This window comes from Acomys russatus, chromosome 20 (assembly GCF_903995435.1).
Source record: "Acomys russatus chromosome 20, mAcoRus1.1, whole genome shotgun sequence".
NCBI classification, from domain to species: domain Eukaryota; kingdom Metazoa; phylum Chordata; class Mammalia; order Rodentia; family Muridae; genus Acomys; species Acomys russatus.
This window is the reverse complement of record NC_067156.1, coordinates 48,735,160-48,757,259: the sequence shown is the minus strand read 5'-3', so window position 1 is coordinate 48,757,259 and position 22,100 is coordinate 48,735,160. Positions and strand designations below refer to the sequence as shown.

Here is a 22,100-nt window from a genome sequence, read left to right as displayed (position 1 = left end):
GCCTCACTACTTAAGGGAGCTTGCTGCTCTTCCAGAGGACCCAAGTTCATCTCTCAGCACCCAAACAGGGCAACTTATAGCCATCTATAACTGAGAGATTAATCAGCACCTCATTCTTATTGACAGCACAGCACTGAGCTGGGGATTTTTTTTAAAGAGTCTTTCCTAAAGGATCTCAAATGATCAAGAAGTCTTTCCAGTTGTAGTTGGCCCGTGCTTTTTTGTTAAAAGTTTCCATGAGAGGTAGTATCGATAACAGTCAGTGTCCCCTCATCCTTTCCTCCAGATCCATCTCTGTGGCCACAATGACAGCTCAAACTTTAAAAATATATCATGTCACTGTTCTCCTTTAAAGCCTCCAATGTGTGGCTGGAGAGATGGCTCAGCGGTTGAGAGCACTGACTGTTCTTCCAGAAGACCTGGATTCAATTCCCAGCACCAACATGGCAGTTCACAAATGTCTGTAACTCCAGTTCTCGGGGACCCAGTCTCTTTACATAGACATACATGTAGGCAAAACACCAAAGTACATAAAATAAAAATAAATAAGTTATTTTTTTAAAAGCCTCTAGTGGTGATGGTTTTCAATTCATGGTGGTGACATTATTTGTGTGTCAAATTCCATATAAAGCTGCAAAAAAGAGGGTACATTTTATCATTCATAAATTAGACTTTAACCTGAATCTTTTAAAGTCTCTAAATCTAGGTATTACTCTCAAGATTAAAAAAATAATCTAGATCCACGGGAATGGTGTTATTAAAGGTTGATTCTCAGTCTAAATTAAAAGCCCAACCTCAACATCACATATGAAACGAGCAACCTTAGCCAAGTCATCTAAATTCCCTATACTCACTCTCCACATTTGTGAAAACCAGATAATAGGCAGTGTGTGCCTATTCTAGTGGTCATGAAGGTTAAATGAGCGACTAGCTATAAGCCCAGATCCTGACGTCCTGTAAGTGCTGGCTGAGTGAAACTGTATCTAACAAGCCATGTAGCCCTCTTTGCCACTAATCCTTGTTGTATTTTTGTTTGTATCAGCTGCTGTCTCAACACAGTACCAGAAACTGTGTGGCTCAGGTGAGAAAGAGTCTTATCTCACAGTGTGAGTCTGAAATCACCATGTTATGAGAACCAACTGGTTCTCGGGGGCTGAGGATGATAACCTACCTGTTCTGTGGGTTTTCTTCCCAGCTTCTTTGATTTGTTGACAGCATTTGGTATTCCTTGGAATATAGACACATCCTGCCAATACTGACCTCTTACTTGCATGGTAGTCTGCCTCTGTGTGCTTGTCTATCTCCAAATCTGCCCCCTCCAAATCTAAAGACACACTAGTTAACTATATTGGATGAGAAAGCTACTCTATTCTACTATGCCCTCATGTGCGCGCGTGCACGTGCGCAACAGCCTTATTTACAAATAATGTCACATTCTGATTGGGGGTGAGGACTTCCGTGAAGATATCTGTATGAGGCTAACAACTCCACCTGAACAGGCCCGGACATGTTTTCTTATCTATCATCTCTGCCCTCAATGTCTCCTTTAACATAACTCACAAACTTGTTTGACAAACTAATTCCTACTTGATTCTCAGGTTTCTGTGGCATCTTCCTTTCTAAGTGCTTCCTAGCATTCTGCCATCTCATCACTTCAGATCCAAGGCCTCACTCCTGTCCTCTCCATGCCCCCCCCCATCACAGCTCTTGTATCTCTGTCCTCACTGTAAGACTTCAAACTCCTGGTAGTCCTGGCAACTTATCAGTATGCTTCAGAACCCAAATGGATCCCGAGTAACAACCCCATGAGTGATTGTTAATGCCTTCATGTTGTTTTTCAGATATCACCTATTTCGTGGTTTTGTGGATACTCATGAAGAAAAAGCCGTAAACACTAGAAAAGTTCTCAAGCATTACATTGATTGAAGTTGAGTTCAAGGATGAAAAGCTGTGCTGGTGGTCTCAGATAATAGGCACCTAAAACAAGGGATGTGTTGCCCCGAATCAGAAGGTTGCACAAACAAAATACTAAGACAGACATGTGTAACTTCAGGAGGGCACTACCACCAGCAAGAATGAGAGGACAGAAGGGAAGTGGAGACATCTGAGTAACAGACCTCAGAAAAAGGAAGAATCATATGACTAGTGCCTAGGTTTCAGGGCAGAGGAAGAGCTTATCCAGAGGTGCTGAGAGGAGCTGAGGTGAGTTCTATACCAACTGTCCTGCACTGCCAGCTTGATCATCAATATACCCAGCCAGAAACACTCAGGAATAGAGTTTGCAGATCTCAGCACCTGAATCACAAAACCGAAAGAGGAACCAAGAGTCAACAGCTCCAGTGTGCATGAGGAGTACAAGCCAAAAGCCTGAACCAGAGAGAGGCACATGGACTACAAGGGATGAGTCCTGGACATGGCTTTCTATTGATGGCTGTCACATGCAGGCCATAATCTCTGCCAAACATGTTTTCTCTTCCGAGGGTCAGGTTGACTTTCTGTGGCAGGAAGAAGGAGCAAGGTGACTTGAGGGCTTTTCCCAATATGCACGAGGTTTGGAATGAAAATCACCAGGGAATTTTAACTGATGCTGACGCCGCCCCCCCCCTCCAATTCACAGGACCCTCCCTCTGGCTTTCACCACCATGTGCATAAATAGAACTCTTCCTGTTCCTGGTTCTGTGGCTTCTATTAACTGTTCTAATAAAAGAAGGAAGCCAGACCGGTATTTCACCATTACAGTGACTCTTGACCAAACTGATTCTAAAATGAGCCATTGGGTGGAACGTCTAACTGCAAACTTCGAAAAGTAAAGGGAGAAAGTACCAAAGTGACAGCAGGGGGAGTAGAGATTTAAGGAAAGAGAACAAAGTTGGGAGGTGACTGGGAGTTGATTTTTACACTCAGGCCTAGGGTCTCTGTGCTTCTGTTTGACAGCAGTGTTGTCTCCAGCCCTCTGCCTCTCTGCTTCCTGTGGCTCAATGAGGAATCTGGAAACTAGGGAGACTCAGTGTGGCCATTCATTAATTGGGAGCCCGAAAGCAGTCTGTTTGCTTCTATGCAGCTCCGCCCGCCTCCATAGATGGCTGGTAGAGGTAGGTGTGCTCTCTCACACTAGGCACAGTTTGCACAGTGACACTCTGTTGTTGAATACTCTTGTCTCATTTAGTTATTTTTGGCTTTAAGGTTTTTTTGGCCCAAAGCTTGCTATGTAGTCCTGCCCTGTACTGAATTTGCAAACCTCTGGTCTTTGCTCCAAAGTTCTGCAAATATAAGCACAAACTCCTATGCCCAGAAAAGGAGTCTCCTTATAAACATTCATTAACATATATTTATAATGTGTGAAAATGTCGTGATGGAACATATCATTTCATACATAAACTGAAAATGTAACTAAAATATACTCATAAAATGCATGAAATATACTTAAAATGTTTGCATATCTGAATGTTTTCTCTCAATAAGACAATTGCAAGAATGTGAAAATGAAGAGTTTATTTTAATTGATGAGCTGAGGGTAATAACATGAGATAAGAAATGACCTAGATAGTTGACCCAGCAGTGTGAGCAAATAGTTGAAAGGGAGCTATGTACTCCTGGTTAACATCCACAGCTGAAGACATGCAGGTGCCTCCTCTGTTTGGATTCCAGCTTTGGAAAAAAAAAAACATGTTTACAGGAGAAAAATCCAGAAAAGCAAAGGAAGTAAAAAAATGAAAAATTAAAATATCCATATTTTCAGCCTACACATAAAAAGTAAAGATGATCTGTGAATTTTAAGTTCTACATAAGTATTGGAAACTAACGAGAATTCTCTCTCTCTCTCTCTCTCTCTCTCTCTCTCTCTCTCTCTCTCTCTCTCTCTCTCTCTCTCCTCTCTCTCCTCTCTCTCTCTCCTCTCTCTCTCTCTCTCTCTCCTCTCTCTCTCTCTCTCTCTCTCTCTCTCTCCCTCTCTCTCCTTCTCTCTCTCTCTCTCTCTCTCTGTCTCTCTCTCTCTCTGTCTCTCTCTCTCTCTCTGTCTCTCTCTGTCTCTCTCTCTCCCTCTGTGTCTTTGTGTGTATCTGTGTCTGTCTGTGTGTCTATGTGTGTATGCATCCACACATAGAGAGCAGAAGAAGATATCAAATGCCTTACCTTATTAAACTGAGACAGATTCTCTCATCAAACCTCATGCTTGTAACCATGTGTTGTAACTAGCTGGAGTCAGCAAGGCCCTGTAATTCTCTTGTTTCCACCCTCTAATACTGTGACTGCAAGTGCATACAACCACTCCAGTCCTTTTCATGTGAGTGTTGAAGATTCAAACCCCAGGCCTCATGTTTGCATAGCAAGTACTCCTAACCATTGAGCCACTTCTCCAGTCTGAAGGTGAGAATTCTTATAAGCCAAATATGGATAGCAAGGTTGGGCCCTTCAGAAGGCAGCAAACTAGCACTAAGAAATGGCAGCTGGGCGTGTTGCATGCCTGTAATACCAGTACTCAGGAAGGCAAAAACAAGCGGATCTATGTGAGACCAGACTGGTCTACAAAGCGAATTCAGTCCAGTCAAGCTACACAGAGAAACCCTGTCTCAAAAAACCAATAAGTAAATAAATAAATAATAAAAAAAAGAAAGAAAGGAAAAGAAAAAGGAAGGAAGGAAAGAAAATTGGCACCGTGGCATGAAACAGCTGGTGTGTTGACAGATGACAGATGTCACTTAGCCTGAAATCCAGGAGACCTGAGGGAGCAATAGAGACTGGTAAACTCAAGACCACATGTCGTGATGGAGAACTCACTTACAAAGTTCTAATGTACTGTTTTCACATTTCTGGTATGGCTGGTTCCCTGATGATTTTATGAAAAGCAAAGCTTCTAAACTTATATGAGCATCTCCAATTTTTAACTGCTTAGATATTGGCTAATTTTCTCAATTCTTGCAGGCCAAACCCCAAAACATCTGTAGGCCAGATATAGCCTATGAATGCCCATTTGAAGGCACTGCTACAGGCAGAGAGGGTAGGGTCAGGTTCATTGACGTCCCTGTACCAATAAGTAACAGAAGCAGACTATAGCTGGGAAATTTCATGAGGCAGTTAACATAAAGAAGAGCTGGTGGGAGCGGAGGCTGGAAGTGGTGAAATATTCTGATGGAGTGATGGTAAAAAAAAAAAAAAAAATCCAAACAAACAACAGAAACAAACAAAAATCCTCTGTTCAAGTGATAGGAGCAATTCTGGTGACAGGAGAGACTTAAGGCATTGAGGAAGTGGTGCAAAAGGAAACAAGAACCTAAAAGGAGTGAGCGCATAGTTTTGTCTTGCAGCCTTGGGAACCAGCTGTTTAAATATGAGGAAGGAAATGTGCTTTGTTTGACAACAACTTAGAGAAGAGGGGTCACTTAGTACAGGAAAAAGACTGAATAAGGCATTGACTGTGGCCTTGAGGGTGAAGTCTTGAGAGTGGAAGTGAGGAAAGGGCATGAGGCTAATCTATTGGCTGCCACAATAACAGGTTGGGGTGGGGCTAATCTACCTCAGTGATGGGTCTGTGGAAGGGAAGCAAGTGAGCAGAATCCCAGTCCTACAGTCCTTGAAGGGGCTTGGAACACTCAAAATGAAGAAGAAAAGTAACAGGAAAATGGGAGCTTTCGTCTCATGGCAATTTCTTGAGTGTCAACAGGTGCAGAAGTTCATGTGGTAATGGGCTTTAGCAAAAGCAAATAAAAATCTGCATTGTTTCATGAGAAGTCTTCTGGAAAAAGAATAATCTCACAAATAAAATCAAAGGTATAGAAGTTGGGTGTACACTGAGACAGGGGCTCAGTGGTAAGGAGGGTGTGAAAGTTGACTTCCAGAGGAAATGATAATTAAGCTCAGAAAGAAGAAATGAGTAAGCACAGATGTGTTAAGTGGGGGAGGAGAAAGCTTTGAGCGCCAGGAACAGTGTGTGCAAACTCTGACTTACAGGAAGGACCCAGAAGGGTCAGTGTGGCTGGAGCTGGGCTTCCCACCACCCCTCTCCCCTGCCTGGAACCACCTCTGAGGAGGCCCCTTTGCTGAGGTAGGGCTCTGCTGAGCAAGGTGACCCTTCAGGGCACCTCTGAGACAATGATCTGTAGCCCTGTCAATCTGCTGGACTGTCAAAAGGGGCCCATCAGCAAGCTGCCATTCAAAGATAACATACATATGCACTCAGCATGGAAAGCAGGCCCGCCAAACCGCTCCCGCCAGCTCCAGAGCTCTTCGAAGAGCTTCCTCCTTCAAGCTTCTGCCATCATCATTTTCATTTCCTTGTTTCATCTTACATCCTTCCTCCTCCCTTCTAAACAGATTGCTTAAAATAAAATAAAATAAAATAAAATAAAATAAAATAATAAAAACAAAAACAAAACCCAACAATTTTTACTTTTACTTCTTTGCTGCTACCTGCAAATCCCTTTCCAACACTCATGCTCTGGTAACATGGCATGGTGATTTCAGCTGATAGTATGTTCCAGAACTCTGTGAAAGCATGGCCCAAACAGCTCTTACTACAGCACAAGTCAAAGAATATTGCCCTTCTCTGTCTTTCTCCAGCTACCTCCTCTCCTGGTTCCTAGCCCCGACCTGCACTGTTTACACCTAAACTATTAGCTACTCGAAGCAGTACCAAATCACAGCCATTGCCGAATCGGCTTCCTTCCTGGCCCAGGACTCCTGAGCACAGCTGTGGAATGGCCTCCCTTAGCTTGCCATTAGCAAACGTTCTTCCAGATTGCACTTTCCATGGCCTGAAACATCTCCTCTCGTGATTCATTATGACCTGAGCCTTCTCCACTCAGCATCCAGGGACTCTCAAGACGTACAGTGCGACCCATCTGTTTCTATCCCTCTTCTCACATGCCAGACACCAGCACCTCCAGGAATACTTACTGTTTCTCAAGCATAGAAACTTTGCCTGTGCTCTTTCTAGTTCATTCTCTCCTTCCTTATTTGACCACCAAAATCCCACGCAGCTTCCAAACCCAGCTCTACAGCCACCAGATGAATGAAAACTTCCTGTGTGGACATATGAGCGTGGGTAGGCTTAAATATGTGTGTGGAGTTCAGAGGTCGCTGTCCAGCCATCTTTCTCCACTGCTTTCCACTTTATATTTTGGGGATTGAGTCTCTGACTGAACCTAGAGCTCATCAATACAGCAAGAGGGGACAGTGAGCCCCACAGATCCTCCCTTCCCCCACCCCCACCCCTGCAGCACTTGGATTGCAGATATATTCCATCACATCTGGAGCGTGGAGCGTGGACCCAAACCCAGGTCCTCAATTGCGCAGCAATGCTTTCCAGACTTAGCCTTCTCTTCTCCCCAATGCCTGGATAAACATTTTTCTGACTTTCTTTTCACCTTCCCTGACACATCTAGCTAAACCAGCCTTCCGTTAAGTGCAAATCTCTTTTTTCACACTTCTTTCATAGCCTTTATAACACACAGTCTTTTCACAATTATCTCCTTAGTGCTGCGTTACTGTAAATTTTTGACATGCAGTAACATGCAGAATGACCCCCTAGAGTTTGCAACAGGATCTGGCTTTGTAAAGGAAGTTCTGTTGGATTTAATAAAGCAAACAATCATTCTGTACCTTATACTGGAGTGAGGACAAGTTGCCCATATCCCTAGTACATCTTTTAATGGCCGAATATCACAATATCACAATATGGTTTCCCTCTCATCTGTTTAGATACTTATGCTTTAGAGAAATTAGTTCTTAGAATATCCCTTTACAAGAAGAGTTTTCACATCTCACATGTGGGAAAGCACTTTGTAACACTGGGGTTCTAGATGAAAAGCGATAATAAATTCTACTGAATCATTTTACCCATCACCATTATAATTCATTTTCGTTTTAGAAATCCCATTAGTCTCTTGGCTGGAGTCCTCTTGTTAGCTAACACTTGTTCTTCTGAGGAGTCTTCCTGTGTCTTCTTCCTAGTGTCTGTGTGGGAACGTGAGGTACTGAATTAGTCCCTGACCTTCCGTAGTGTCAAATTTGTAGCTGTGATGTGGTATTTACCTCATTTATGGGAGTCAAGTTTTGTGTACCAATTGCCACTGTTATTGGAGGGGCCTGCCTCCATATTCATCTCCTTACAATGGTTAGTTAGCCTCTCACATGGTATTTTAAGAGTGTATAGGTCTGGGGTAGGGGTGTGCATGCCCCTGCAATGTGAAGTACTTGTCTTCTGTAGTCTTGACCCCCATATTGCGATATTGTGATTATGACAAACAAGTAAAGTACTATGGCAAGCAAATTGGGGGATAAAATCATGACATTAGACAAGTGTTATTGTGGGTTCAGTGTGTGGAACAAATACTAAAAGCCTGCAGATGAGGCACTTAACTCGGTCTACCAAGCACTGCTTCTTGGAGAAAGCTGAGTGAGTATGTGTGCATGCACGTGTGCATCTGTGCATTCTAAAGGGTTGAGACCCATGCAGGAGATGAGAATAAAAGGAAATAAGGTGGCTGAAGACAGTAGGGGAAGGGGCATGAGCAAAGCCCAGAGGCTTGTGGCCAACAACTTCCACACTCTAGTACTTTGCCTCTCTTTTTAGAAATCATGAATGGGATGCTCGCCTTAAAAATCTTGGCTATTTGGCCTTGTTCCCAGAAGCGATTGGAAACAGCTGCCCCTTACCTCCTGTAGTCTTGCAATGCTCAACTGGGAGACCCTGGCAATAAGGCACTTCTTCCACAGCAGGGACAATATACAGCCTTGATTTTGAGCCATAGAGTTGGAGCAGAGTCCTGTGATATTGATTCAAACTTAGGCTTGTGATCAAATACAGCCAGTTTAGAAGCCCTTCTTTTACCACCTGTTATATAACCTGGGGCAGACTACCCTGTGTCTTTAAACTTTTACTGTCTCACCCATGAATAGAAATAACCTTGCCCCTCTCGTAAGGCTGTACAGAAATGAGAATAAGCCCCCAAGATGGCAAATGAAAATAGCATAAAACTACCAAATCCAGTTCCTGGTATGTCATGTACATGATTATTGTTTTTCAGATTCCATAATAAGTACCAACTGACTATGATGTACCAGGAACTGATTTTAAATACTCTCGATTTGATCTTATCACTTTACATATCTGGAAACAGAGGCCAGGCGAGGGGACAGCCATATAGTACAAGGAAGTGCCTGGACTGGTTTCTCCATGTTCCCTGCCCCACAATCAGTAGACACAGTTAGGACACCTTGACCTCTCTTTGACTGTCGTGATTGGAATGAAAAATGTACTCCATAGATTCAAGTATTTGAACACTTGACGCACAGCTGGTGGTAGTGTTTGCGGTAGGCGCAGCCTTGATGGGGGAACATCGCTGGGGCGGGCTTTGAGAGCTCAATGCCTGTGTTCCAGGCTCATAGTTAAGATGTGAACTCTTAAGCATCCTGCTCTTTCTGCCCTGTCAGCCACTTGCTGCCATGTCTCCCTGCCAAGATGGTCTCTTATATCACTGGAATGGCCAGCCAAAATAAATTCTTTTTGCCCCATAAGTTGCTTCCGGTGATGGTGTTTCACCACAGCAACAGAAAAGTAACTAATACATCAACCCAGGAATATATTCTTTCCTTATGTGCCCTAGAAGAAGATCCAGTTTTGGAGAAAGACCACTGTGTTTCTTTCCTGAAGATTCTCCTCTTCCTTTGTCCTTTTCTATGATCAGTTTTCTCTCCTTTGCTTTCCCCATCAGTCTTGCTTCCTCCCACCTCTTCTCCAGCAGCTGTGACTTGCTCACTGACCACTACAACCATTTGCTGCTTTCTTTCAGTGCCCAGGAGACCTTGAATTTCCTTGTCTTAAGCCACAGCACCATGCAGTTTGCACTTCAGAGTTCTTTAGTCCAATCGCATGACCCATCTCTTTTTTGTGGCACATTGTCTGAACTCTGTCAATAATAGGCCTCTCCTCAGATGCTCTGGGTTTAGTATCTAATTAGTGTAGCACAAATTATTTGCCATTCTAATCCTGACCACATCGAAGATGCTAACTTGTTTGATACTTATAGCAACCCATGACTTATAGATAAGAAAAGTGCACCACAGAGAGATAAAGTAACTGGTTCAGGGGTTTTCCGCTAACAATTGGAGGAAGCAGTTGGCTCCAGGGTTGCTTGAACGTTGCTCCAAGCATCAGACTCTACCCGGCTCTTTCCTTTCCACCCTTGACAGCTTCTCCTTCGTGAAGACTTTCCTTTCTCAATACTTGCAAACAAGTCCTCACATTGAATGTAGCCAATCTACTGCATAATCTTACCTCAAGTCCACTATAGGTAATTTGGTGTACAGAAAGGATCCTTGCTCCGCTGGACGAATCAATTTATTCATTTAAAGGACTGCCCTTAAGGAAATGAATAGGATTTCCTGAAATAGAATCTGTCCCAGAAAACTCACCATGATGATGACGACAACTATGACAACGATGGTGATGATGATGACGATGACCAGACATAAAACATTTTTCTTGGGAACACTGTGATAAGTTCCTTACCTGCATTCATCTAAAACATCTGAGAGCATTTTCACAGAACACTTCTGCCATAAGAAAGCACCTGCACACATCTACTTATCTTCAAATCATTATATGTTTAGCTTTCATTTCAGTGTCTAGCCAATACCTCAAATCTGATGTGGTCACATCTGAATTCTTCACCCCTTCCTTTTCTCACCCACACCAGGTTTCTGTTCTTCTCATATGCTGTTGAATAATGATCTTCCGCATCCTTGGCCCATCCCTTTATCCCCAGCTGAACTCAACTGTAACTCGCTGGCTTATCCTGCTGCAAGTCTCTTTGTTCTCCCCGTCCCCAAGCCCATTGCTTCATACATGCTTTCCAGTCCCTCCAAAATCACAGAAAAGACTTCATCTTGAATGTTCTGAAGGCCAGAAGGCTAAATCATGTTGCCCAAAAGCACATCGATTTGCCCCAAAGTCCATGCACTGTGGCTCATTTACAGCACCTGTGTCCCATTAGCACAAGTCGCATACTGTCATATCTTTGGTCTTTTAATTTTAAAATATTATTTTAAATAATTCAACATTTGTTCATCAAATGATGGTGCACTACTTAAGACTGATTCCCTTCTCACCTGCCAAGGAGTAATTCCCTTTTCAGTTGTCATTCAGTGTTTCAAGATACATAGAAACACTCTTGTTAGGTGCTAGAAACCAGTGATGTCTCCCTAGAACTTGATAATCTTTCTTTTCTATTAGAGAGCCTGTCTCAGGCTCTGAACTTTGGCAGGCAGTAAAATCAAGCAAATTTTTACTAACATTGTTTTATTTTCATGGTGACTTTCTACTTACAGCAAGTAATAATACTAGTTCTCCACATCCCATTAGGGCTCTATATAATGAAAAAAATAAGTATATTTGGGTTTTAAAAGTGAGTCAATAGTCTAGGAAAATCATGATATACCTGCTACTCAGAGCGGTGAAATCAGGGTGGTGAGAAGCAGGCAATGAATGTGAGGGTGTAAACAAATGCTTTCATAGGATTCTAGGCCAAGTCCACAGTAGCTCTTCACAGCCAGGAACTCATCTCCTCAATGGGCCTCAAGTAATTTCTTCCCACAGCAGGTGCATTTCTGATGGAAAGTGCCCCATCACATAGATCACAGCTGAGGCTCCAAGGAAGAAGATGGCTTGCTAAGGTTTCCAAGAATTCCAAGGCTCTCCTAGGATTAGATCTAAGGGGCCCTCCTCGTGCCCTGTCTATGCTCCCAAAGGTTCTCTCCCATCCCGACACCCATCGCTTACACATCACTCATTTTTCATTGTCATTCCTGTAAGAGACTCCACGCAAGCCCTCTCCTATTCAGCAGAAGAGTTACACACCAGCCCTGGGTACCCATAGCACTGTATATACTTACAGCTTCCCTCTTATGTCCATAGGGGGATAATTTTGTACCAGCTTAGGAGAAATGGAAAGGTCAGTTAGTCAAATAATTTTCTCTGGGGGTCTAATTCTCTTGAAAACCCCCAACCAAGAAAAGGGATGTTTAGTCCCTTTGAATGATTAGTTCTTTTCAGGTCAAAGAATTCTTTATGTGGTCAAGTGCGTTATTCCTTCCCTCCTACCTCCTTCCCATCCCTTGTTTTAATTTAATGCCATCTCCTTTTGTCCCATGCCCCTGGGATGTAGAGGATTTATTAGCGTGTCTCTCATAAAACCCAAGCATAGCAGGAAATTAAATTCATCTGGCGTAAGCACCTGTTTGGAGAGCTTGGCTGGTTGCTCTGCTCTACTTCATGGTTGCCAAGGTGACCGCCAAGTGACTGATGACTTGTTCTATGATGGTCCAGGTGTCAGTGTTAACATCATCAACTAAGTGAAACCCTGTGGAGAGAAACTGCCCATAGTGGTACAGACTATCCCAGACCCAGGGATACTAAATCTCAGGAGGAGCTAGCTTAAGAGAGACCAAAGGCATCCTGTCAAGTGCTCAAGGACAGCCTTAGAAAAGAAAGAGGTGATTGTCCTGAGTGGCCTCAAGAGGGCAGACTTAAGACTCATGGGCACAAATGGGAAGAAGATGGATTTTAGTTCAAAATCTGGACAGTCAGAGCAATACACTATGAACAAAGCACATGGGATTTTTTCTATCACCAGAGATGGTCCCCCAAGACTTTGGGGAACACACCGTGTAAAGAGCTTAGATGCTTCACCCTAAACCATCACCACCCCCATCCAACTGGACAGTCAAATGTTAGCCGAGTTTTTCAGGCCCATTCTTTTCCCTGGAATGAAGTTTTGTTTACTCTTGTTGTAACCCTAAAAATAAATAAATTGCATATTACTCATGTTCAAAGGGTCCTTTCACACATATGGTATGGGGAGACAAATATGCATCCTATCTACCTTTTAATGCAACAACAAAACAAAAAAAAAAAAAAAAAGAACACCGGGAACAACCATCTCTTCGAAGGTGACACAATCCTATATTTAACCTCATTTAACATAAACATCATGAAATAAGCCTGTCCAGAGATGTCACTAAAAGATAGGCATGGTCAATCCATTTGTCCACAAATTTCGGGAATTCCTTGTTTTTAATAGCTGAGTAGTATTCCATAGTGTAAATGTACCACAGTTTCTTAGTCCATTCTTCTACTGAGGGACACTTAGGCTGTTTCCATGTTCTGGCTATTATGAATAAGGCAGCTATGAACATGGTTGAGCATATGTCCCTGTTGTGTGGTAGGGCATTTTCTGGGTATATTCCAAGGAGTGGGATAGCTGGGTCTTAAGGAAGCCCTATTCCCATTTTTCTGAGAAAGCACCAGATAGCTTTCCAAAGTGGTTGTACTATTTTGCATTCCCATCAGCAATGAAGGAGTGTTCCTCTCTCTCCACATCCTCGCCAACATGTGGCATCATTTGAGTTTTTGATCTTAGCCATTCTGATGGGTGTAAGATGGAATCTCAGTGTCGTTTTGATTTGCATAATGAGTGAGTTCACCCAGAAGCAAAAAGAGACAAACGGTATATACTCACTTATATCAAAACACTAGTCCAAGGGATACATATCATGAAAATCTTTACTTACCAAGAAAGTGGGTCAGAGGAAAGGACATCCTATTGAGACTTTAGATGAGAGTAGCATGGAAGAATGGGGAAATAGTAGGACCCACAGGGTCCTGGAAACCTACAAGAAGAACTTTATGACAGGCAGATCTGAGTCCTGGGGTCCTCCTCAAACTAAGGCACCAGCCAAGGACAATATAGGCAGTAAGCTTCGAACCCCTACCAAGACCTAGCCGACGAACAGGATGTTCTCCACCATTGAGTGGAGAATGAGATCTGACTCTCACACGAACTCTGGTGCCCCTTTTCTGACCACGTCCCCTGGATGGGTAGACCTGGTGGCACTCAGAGGAAGGATAGCAAGTTACCAAGAAGAGACTTGATATTCTAAGAGCATATATAGGGGGAGGAGGTCTCCCTCAATCACAGACATAGGGGAGGGGAGAAGGGGGGAAGTGGGAGGGAGGAAAGAATGGGAGGAAACAGGGGAAGGGCTAACAATCGAGATGTAATATGAATAAATTAATAAAATTAATTTAAGAAAAAAAAAGACGGTAAACAAAAGACTTCCACAGACACTTCTCTGCCCGAGAATCCTGAAGGTGGGAGACCCTGAGGAGGCTTCTTAGCTGTCCTGCTAGTAGTGTGAGGGCATTCTCCGGCAGCACAGAACCTTACTCCTGTTCAAACACTCATTAGATAAATCAAACTGTGGTTTGGCAGGCAGGAAATGACAAATCAGTGTCTTAAGGGATTGACAAAATATGTAATTAGACACTATCAATCACCATTAAAAAAAGCTTGGTCTTTTTCACATCAGATAAACGCAGCTTAGAACTTAACTCGGTTAGTTCCCGAGATCCCTGAGCAGCCATTGCAGAGCGCAGTCACTGTGAAATGGAATCACAGTTGCTGAGTAGGGGAAGCAAGTGCAGCCAGGAGGGCAGAGCTAGATGCTTAATTCTCCCAACACCTTGAACAGGACACTCTCCATCTCATCACTTCGTGGTCCCCTTATTTTCTTTCTTTCTTTCTTTCTTTCTTCCAAACTACAGGAAATCAACAAAACAATCTGCTAAATTCTTCTCTATTTTAATTGAGGCTCGACTTAGGCTCCTAAAAGGAGGTCAGGGAAAAGATAACACCATGAAGTTCCTGCCACAGGAGGAAAGAGCATGTCTATTCGTCAAAACTGGTGGGAAACATCACAGGATCTCCTTTTTAACTAATGTTATTTCGTCTTCTTGATTTACTATGTGTGAGGTTTTTAAAAGATGGTTCCCAAGTTACTTAGTTAAAGTTTGGGGCAACTTAAGTGCGCAGTGAATAAAAACTGATCAGTGTTTGTCCTAAAAAGGCATTACCTCATATTTTTTGTTGTTGTTGTTGTTAGGGGAAGGTTAAACTGTGCACTTATTTACTCCATTCCTTCACAAGCAGGAAGTAGGTTTTAAATGTTTCAGTTCCACAATCTGGGGTGGATGTACATTTAAAGGATGGTTGTTGCATCACACCAAGACTCTTCCTAAAATGCAGCAGACCGGAGCCAACTTGGGAAAACACAAATATGAGGTGGGTGTGTTGTAAAAACTATGAGAACACAGTAGATCTTTAATTGACGTTTGTGGGGTTTGTGAGAAATATTTCTGAGGGACTTGTCAAAACAAAAACAAAAACAGTGTGTGCTACTGAAGGAAGCCAAGGGGTCCATGTAGGTTTCATTGCTAAGCCCAATTTCTGAAGTAAACACTACACCTACTCTTTTCATAAGGTCTTTTATTGTCTGTGAGGAAGCTAGTGCTATGTTCTAAAGAGCTAAGCAAATTACATAAAATTCAGTGAGATATCTACCTGTATAACAGCACACTTTCACAGTTTCTACAGCATTTGATTTTCACTCATCCCAATCTCTCTCTCTCTCTCTCTCTCTCTCTCTCTCTCTCTCTCACACACACACACACACACACACACACACACACACACACCTGCACATACACCCCCTTAGAGATGGAGAATGAATATAAAGACTCAAGGTGAACGTGAACACATCCGTTCTAGTCCCAGGTGTCGGCTGCTTCTGGATCCTCCTTTTTTCTATAGTGGAATAATACAGTTCCTTAGAAAGGATGAAACTTTGGATCTTAGAACCAGCCAGATTTAGGTTCAGATTCAGCTTCTGGTACTGCCTGACCAGTGTCCAGGGGCAAGCTATTTGCCTCTGTGAGCCCCATTGGAGAACTGAGCTAAAAATATCCCCCATGGGACTGTGGGAAGGATTAAATGAAATAATGCACAAGAGGCACATAGCAGAATGTTCCCTAAATGTCAGCCATTGTTATGTTATTATGTAATCTACAACGCATGTTTGGTTATTCAGCATGAAAGACTTACAGTGTGTCAAAGATAATTCATATGAAACCAAACACTGAACATTAATAATTTTCCCCAACGAACAATTCATTTGTCAGATGCAAAGGATAGTATTTCCTGAAATCTTAGTCTTGGTCTGATTTTTTTTTTTTTCATGAGAAGGAACAACTATCATTTACTTTCTGTACCTTTAAAATGGTCTCCAAAGAACACTTTTTTAATATACTGAATTATATGAAACTGTGGAGGGTTTTTTAAAGGCAGAAATCGTATAACAGTGGCAGGTTCACAGGACACAGCATAAAATATTAACAAATTATTCAGCCAACACATGAAATAACATTTTTATAGTTTCATATATAGCATTTTATAGTTATTGAAGAAATAGGTTGAAAAGAAAATTATCCGAGTTGGAGAGACGATTCAATGGTTAAGAGTACTGGCTGCTCTTCCAGAGGACCTGGTTTCGATCCCCAGCACCCACATGGCGGCTTGTGAGCTGATACTATCTATATCCAGCCCTAAGGAATCTGATGTTCTCTCCTGGCCTCCAGAATAAGCACAAACATGGCGGCACAGACAAACGTAGAGATAAAACCCCCATGCACATAAAAATGAATGCATTTGGTTTAATTTTTAAAACAAAATTATTACAATATGCATTCTCAGATACCCACTGTGTAACAGGAAAACGATGCCATGCCTCTAAGAATTAAAAATAACACCACCACCCCAGACTCTTTCCAAATGTGTACCGACTTCGATTCCTAATGAAATACAAAGGGTAAAGTCACTGCCTCCTTGGTGCCTGCAAGTTTTCGGAGGGAGGATGCCAAAAAATTATTTTTCACAAGTGTGATGAGAAACTCTGTAGCTGTTGAAGTCACCTCCTGTGCTCCTGCCAAATAACTGAAAGGGAATACACTGGGAATGAGGAAAGAGGGAGTCACTTAGGAGGGTAGAGGAGGGTGGTACCTGCATGTGGTCCGCACTCCACACCTCCACCGGAGTGCTTGTGTATGTTTCTTTCTGCATGCTTCTGGGTGTTCCTGTGTTTGTTTATAGCCACCTTTCTGTATTGTACCAGGAGACAGCTGTCGTCTCCAGTGTGAACGGGCGCGGGTGTGTCTCGGTGTCTGTGGCATAAGTCTGAGCATGTCCAGGTTGGCGGGGTGCGTTTGTGCCTGTGTGTGCCTGTAGATGAGCTTGCTTGGTCTCTGTTCCTCAAGGAAAATGCGCCCTGTGCCGCCCGCATCCAGAGACTTCAGCCCGCAGAGGTGACCTGCATGGACAGGTAGAACCTCCAGACAGCCCCTGGTTGGTAGGTCACACAGCAGTCGCAGAGTTCTCTTTCTCTCTTTCTCTGGGGCCCCGCTGGGGTAGCTGGAAGGGAGTGGTGGCTTGGCCTCCGGGGTAGCAGCTGGGCCCCGCCCGAGCCAACCCCAGGAGGAGGCGGGCCAGGCGGGGAGGGTTGGCCCTTGGTGCCTCGCCCCTCTGGGCAAGCGACAGTGCCATTGGCCCAAAGTTGCTGCACGTCACTGAGCAATTCCCCTAAAGTCCGGTGCACATAACGGGCAGGGCGCACTGCGAGGCAGCTTCTCCAGCATTCAGGCTGTGGCTGGCAGGCACTGCGAGCCCCGAGCACCCCACGAGCTGAGAGTGCAGGACGCGCCCCCAGCACAGCCACTTACTGCCGCTGAATGAAGCGTCGAGGAGTCCGCCCCCGGCTGGCTGCGCCTGGTCGGAGGTGCACACGCTGAGAGCGCCTGGACACCTAAAGCCAGTGCGCTCACCTGCCAGCCTGACAGCCATGGGTCCACCCGGGAACGACAGCGACTTCTTGCTGGCACCCAACGGAAGCCGTGCGCCAGACCACAACATCACTCAGGAACGGGACGAAGCGTGGGTGGTGGGCATGGCTATGGTCATGTCGGTTATTGTCCTAGCCATAGTATTTGGCAACGTGCTGGTCATCACAGCCATTGCCAGATTCGAGCGACTACAGACTGTCACCAACTACTTCATAATCTCCTTGGCATGTGCTGATCTACTCATGGGCCTAGCAGTGGTACCGTTTGGGGCCAGTCACATCCTTATGAACATGTGGAATTTTGGCAACTTCTGGTGCGAGTTCTGGACTTCCATTGATGTGTTGTGCGTCACAGCCAGCATAGAGACCCTGTGTGTGATTGCAGTGGATCGCTATATTGCTATCACGGCGCCCTTCAAGTACCAGAGCCTGCTGACCAAGAATAAGGCCCGGGTGGTCATCCTGATGGTGTGGATTGTGTCCGGCCTTACCTCCTTCTTGCCCATCCAGATGCACTGGTACCGTGCCACCCACCAGGAAGCCATCAAGTGTTACGCCAAGGAGACTTGTTGTGACTTCTTCACGAACCAGGCCTATGCCATTGCTTCCTCCATTGTGTCTTTCTACGTGCCCCTGGTGGTCATGGTCTTTGTCTATTCCAGGGTCTTCCAGGTGGCCAAAAGGCAGCTCCAGAAGATAGACAGATCTGAGGGAAGATTCCATGCCCCAAACCTCAGCCAGGTGGAGCAGGATGGGCGGAGCGGACATGGATTCCGAAGGTCCTCCAAGTTCTACTTGAAAGAGCACAAAGCCCTCAAGACCCTCGGCATCATCATGGGCACATTCACCCTCTGCTGGCTGCCCTTCTTCATTGTCAATATCGTGCATGTGATCCGGAAAAACCTCATCCCTAAAGAAGTTTACATCCTCCTTAACTGGTTGGGCTATGTCAACTCAGCTTTCAACCCTCTAATCTACTGTCGGAGTCCAGATTTCAGGATTGCCTTTCAGGAGCTTCTGTGCCTTCACAGGTCTTCTTCTTCGAAAACCTATGGGAATGGTTACTCCAGCAACAGCAACGGCAGAGCAGACTATACAGGGGAGGTGAGCTCATGTCAACTGGGGCAGGAGAAAGAAAGGGAACTGCTGTGTGAGGACCCCCCAGGCACAGAAGGCGCTGTGAACTGTCAAGGTACAGTGCCTAGCCTTAGCATTGATTCCCACGGGCGGAACTGTAGTACCAATGACTCAGAACTGTAATGCAGGCTTTCTACTTTCTAAGATCCCCCCCCCCCCCAGACAGGACACTAACCAGACTATTTAAATTGAGTGTAATTATGTTAGAATTAAACTGTATAGAGATTTGCAGAAGGGGATCCATCCTTCTGCCTATTTTTTTTTATTTTTTTTTTTAAGCTGCAAAAGGAAAAGAGAGAGAGAGAAACTGTATTTGAGTGCATATTTGTTTCTTGTACAGTTCAGTTCCTCTTTGCATGGAACTTAAAAAGTTTCTGTCTGAAGTGTGTTGGTCCTAGAGGGCCGAGTCTGTATGTTTGAAAGACATTTCCATGTATCTACCTCACTAGTCAAGTATTAGATATAACATAATATTGCTGCTGGAAATATTGTATCTGGAGGAGAGAGTTCCCTTCCTGTACTCTTGGACTTGAAAATTCTGTGTCTCGGACCTTTCTGCTGTGAATATAGACTCTCTCCCACTCCACTTATTTGCTCAAATGGAGTGTTGTAGGCAGGAATTTGAGGGACAGCACCCATTGTTTTTCTGAGCAAAGTCTAAAGTTTACAGTAAATAAATTGTTTGACCATGACTTCATTGCACCTGTTTCTCCAAAACCGCTTGACTCTGGAGTGTCCTTGTCTGTCCCACTGGCAACCACAGGTAACTATGTGTCATAACTGCTGAGTGGCTTAATATGTAGGAGGCTATCAGAATGGCACGCACTGATTGCCCAGCCCTTCCATGTGCCTCTCGGTCTCCAGATGCAAGCCTGTATCTTTCCCAATTTCACTTGTGTCCCAAATCAGTCCCGCCTGTTCTCAGCATAACCCAGTGTGTCCTACAGTTGCTCTTCTGTGCTGTCACCTCGGAAAGCCTGACTCACAGGGACAGAGTTACAGGCATATGTTCTCTACCCCACATGCTCCTGCTGCCCACCTTCTAGCCCTACTTATTTAATAACTGTGTATATTTATATCGTCGCCGTCTCTTACAGTGGTGCCCTTTGTGCTGCTGCGGGGCTTGGTGTGTTCAGGGTGGAGGGAGACGTTCCATGTATAAAGCTCCCCAAGCATCTAGGAATTCCAAGGGAAATCAAAGGCATTAGCCATAGAGAGTGAAGCTTTAAAACATAGCTGCTGAACGCTTCGTGCCCTGAACATGGCTGCAGCCTCTCTTTGCTCCTTCCTGCTGCCTCTCATCTCCTCTCCTCCGATTCCCTGCACTGCTGGGTAAACCAGGATTTCCCATGCCTGGCATTCCCAGGCATTATAGGATGTTTAGCAGCAGTCCTGTGCCCAGTAAATTCCATTATCCCCCCTCAAGTTTACAAATAATACCCAAAAATAACCTCAGCCATGAACTGTTACACCTAAGGGTAAGGTGATTCTTAGCAGAAAGCCTGGCATAGACTTTGCGATCTTAAAACTGCTGTTTTATGCTTTTTGCTACAAGGACTGTATTTTGACAGCTAGGGAAGTTTTTTCTAGTTCACTCAGCCCCTCCGCTTTCTTCTTCATCACAGTGCCTTCTAAACTTGTGTTCCAGCTGCCCGGGTAGTTAACACAAGAAGTTAAGGTTTTAGGTTCATGCATGAGTTATTTGGGAGGGCTTATCAGTGGAGGTGAGGCCTGCAGGTCCTTACTGCCTATTTGCAGAGAGATTATAATACTGTTAAGAGGCACAGAGGGAAATCACAAAAGTAAACACATTTCTTCTCGCAACCCCTTTCTATTTTTGCCTGTGTGTCTGAGCCAGAGCTTGGCCCAGGTTTCATAGAGTGGATCGTCCTCCTTGGCAACACCAGGCTGGAAAGGGTCAGCCTTCAAGGTTCCATGTCACTTCTTTCACTCATAAAGCTGACTCTAATTCCACATGCCCTGTTGTCCAAAGTCCCCAACAGCAGCCTTCTCTGCTTCTCAAAATCTCAGTGCTGGGGCCTCTGGTGAGCATTAATCTCTCAGAGGGAGGCTAAGGCCATGCCACGCAAAGTGCAATGCATGCTATTCTGTGCTTTCACGTCTTGGTCACAGTTTCCATACCGCAGTCTCCTCCTGCTATGGGCCTCATGTCCGGAGGTATAGCAAGTTTTTCCAGATACCTTCACATACCCCATAGCCTCACAAGGTCTTGGATTTGGAAGAGTCCATAATTTGAACAGCCTGATAGAGGAAACGACATGCCCAAGGTAAGTGATCAAAGATCCCAGAGCAAGGGTAAGCCAGGAGCCTGCCTGCCTGCCAGGGATGGCTACGCTCTCTCAACAGCATCACTGCTGACCTCTGCCCTCATCTGAGTTGTAGAGCCTTTCCCTGGGGCTCTGCCATACTTCACGCACCAGGGCAAGGGTTTGCTTTGTTTTGTTTTTGTATCTTTGATATAAAATATCAGGGGCTAAATAAATATTCTGTCAAAGAAACAAGAGCAAGGGTTGTTTGCTTTATTATTTTATTTAGGTTATTTCTTGCATTAAGGAAAGTTGGAAGATTCCCTAACTCTTTAATACCAGCAAGTAATTTCAAGTAACTTCAGTTAGAATTTCTCATGGTATGTGTGTGTGTGTGTGTGTGTGTGTGTGTGTGTATTAACAACTTGCCTGTCATTATTTGTTAAACAAGAAATATTAATAATAAGTCGATACTGTGCATATATACTCTTGGCTAAAGGGATTCCTAGTACAATTTGTTAAAAGTTCAGCTATGAAGGTTAACGTCAATTCTCAGCTAAACAAGACTTTTGCAATATTTGAGTCCCTTTAGGAATGCTTTAAGCTTCAGAACTTTGATCTGTTTTAAGGCACTTGGAAAACAAGAACACCATGGGCCTATTGCAATGCCTTGTTTTTCACCTTTTATGTGGTTTTGTTTTCCCTTGTCCCTCCATGTCTCCTGTTTGTTGACATGCTAGTTACATAAGGTTTGTGTTGGATTCATCACCGTAAAGTTTTCTTTGCCTGGACAGCAAGTTCTCAGAGTCTGTCAAATGAGAACCTTATCCTGAGATGCAAGCTGACAGGTGTGAATGGTGGCAGGACAGGGTGGGCCTGCCTGCAAGATAATTACTGAGGCAAGGAATCTAGGAGGGGAGAAGAGCCTGCAAATCGGCGCTGTCCTTACATGCTGTGGAGAATGCTTGTGGT

General features: G+C 44.1%; 1 protein-coding gene across 1 annotated transcript; it reads left to right on the top strand.

The window, feature by feature from the left end:
• Positions 1 to 17,485: 17,485 nt before the first annotated feature.
• Adrb2 (adrenoceptor beta 2) lies at positions 17,486 to 19,349 on the top strand. Its single transcript, XM_051163413.1, has one exon. The coding sequence runs from the start codon at positions 17,725 to 17,727 to the stop codon at positions 18,982 to 18,984; it is 1,260 nt and encodes a 419-aa protein (XP_051019370.1). The 5' UTR covers positions 17,486 to 17,724; the 3' UTR covers positions 18,985 to 19,349.
• The last annotated feature ends 2,751 nt before the right edge of the window (positions 19,350 to 22,100 follow it).

Coding starts and splice junctions, on each gene's coding strand:
- Adrb2 (XM_051163413.1), top strand. CDS start 17,725: ATGGGTCCACCCGGGAACGACAGCGACTTCTTGCTGGCACCCAACGGA.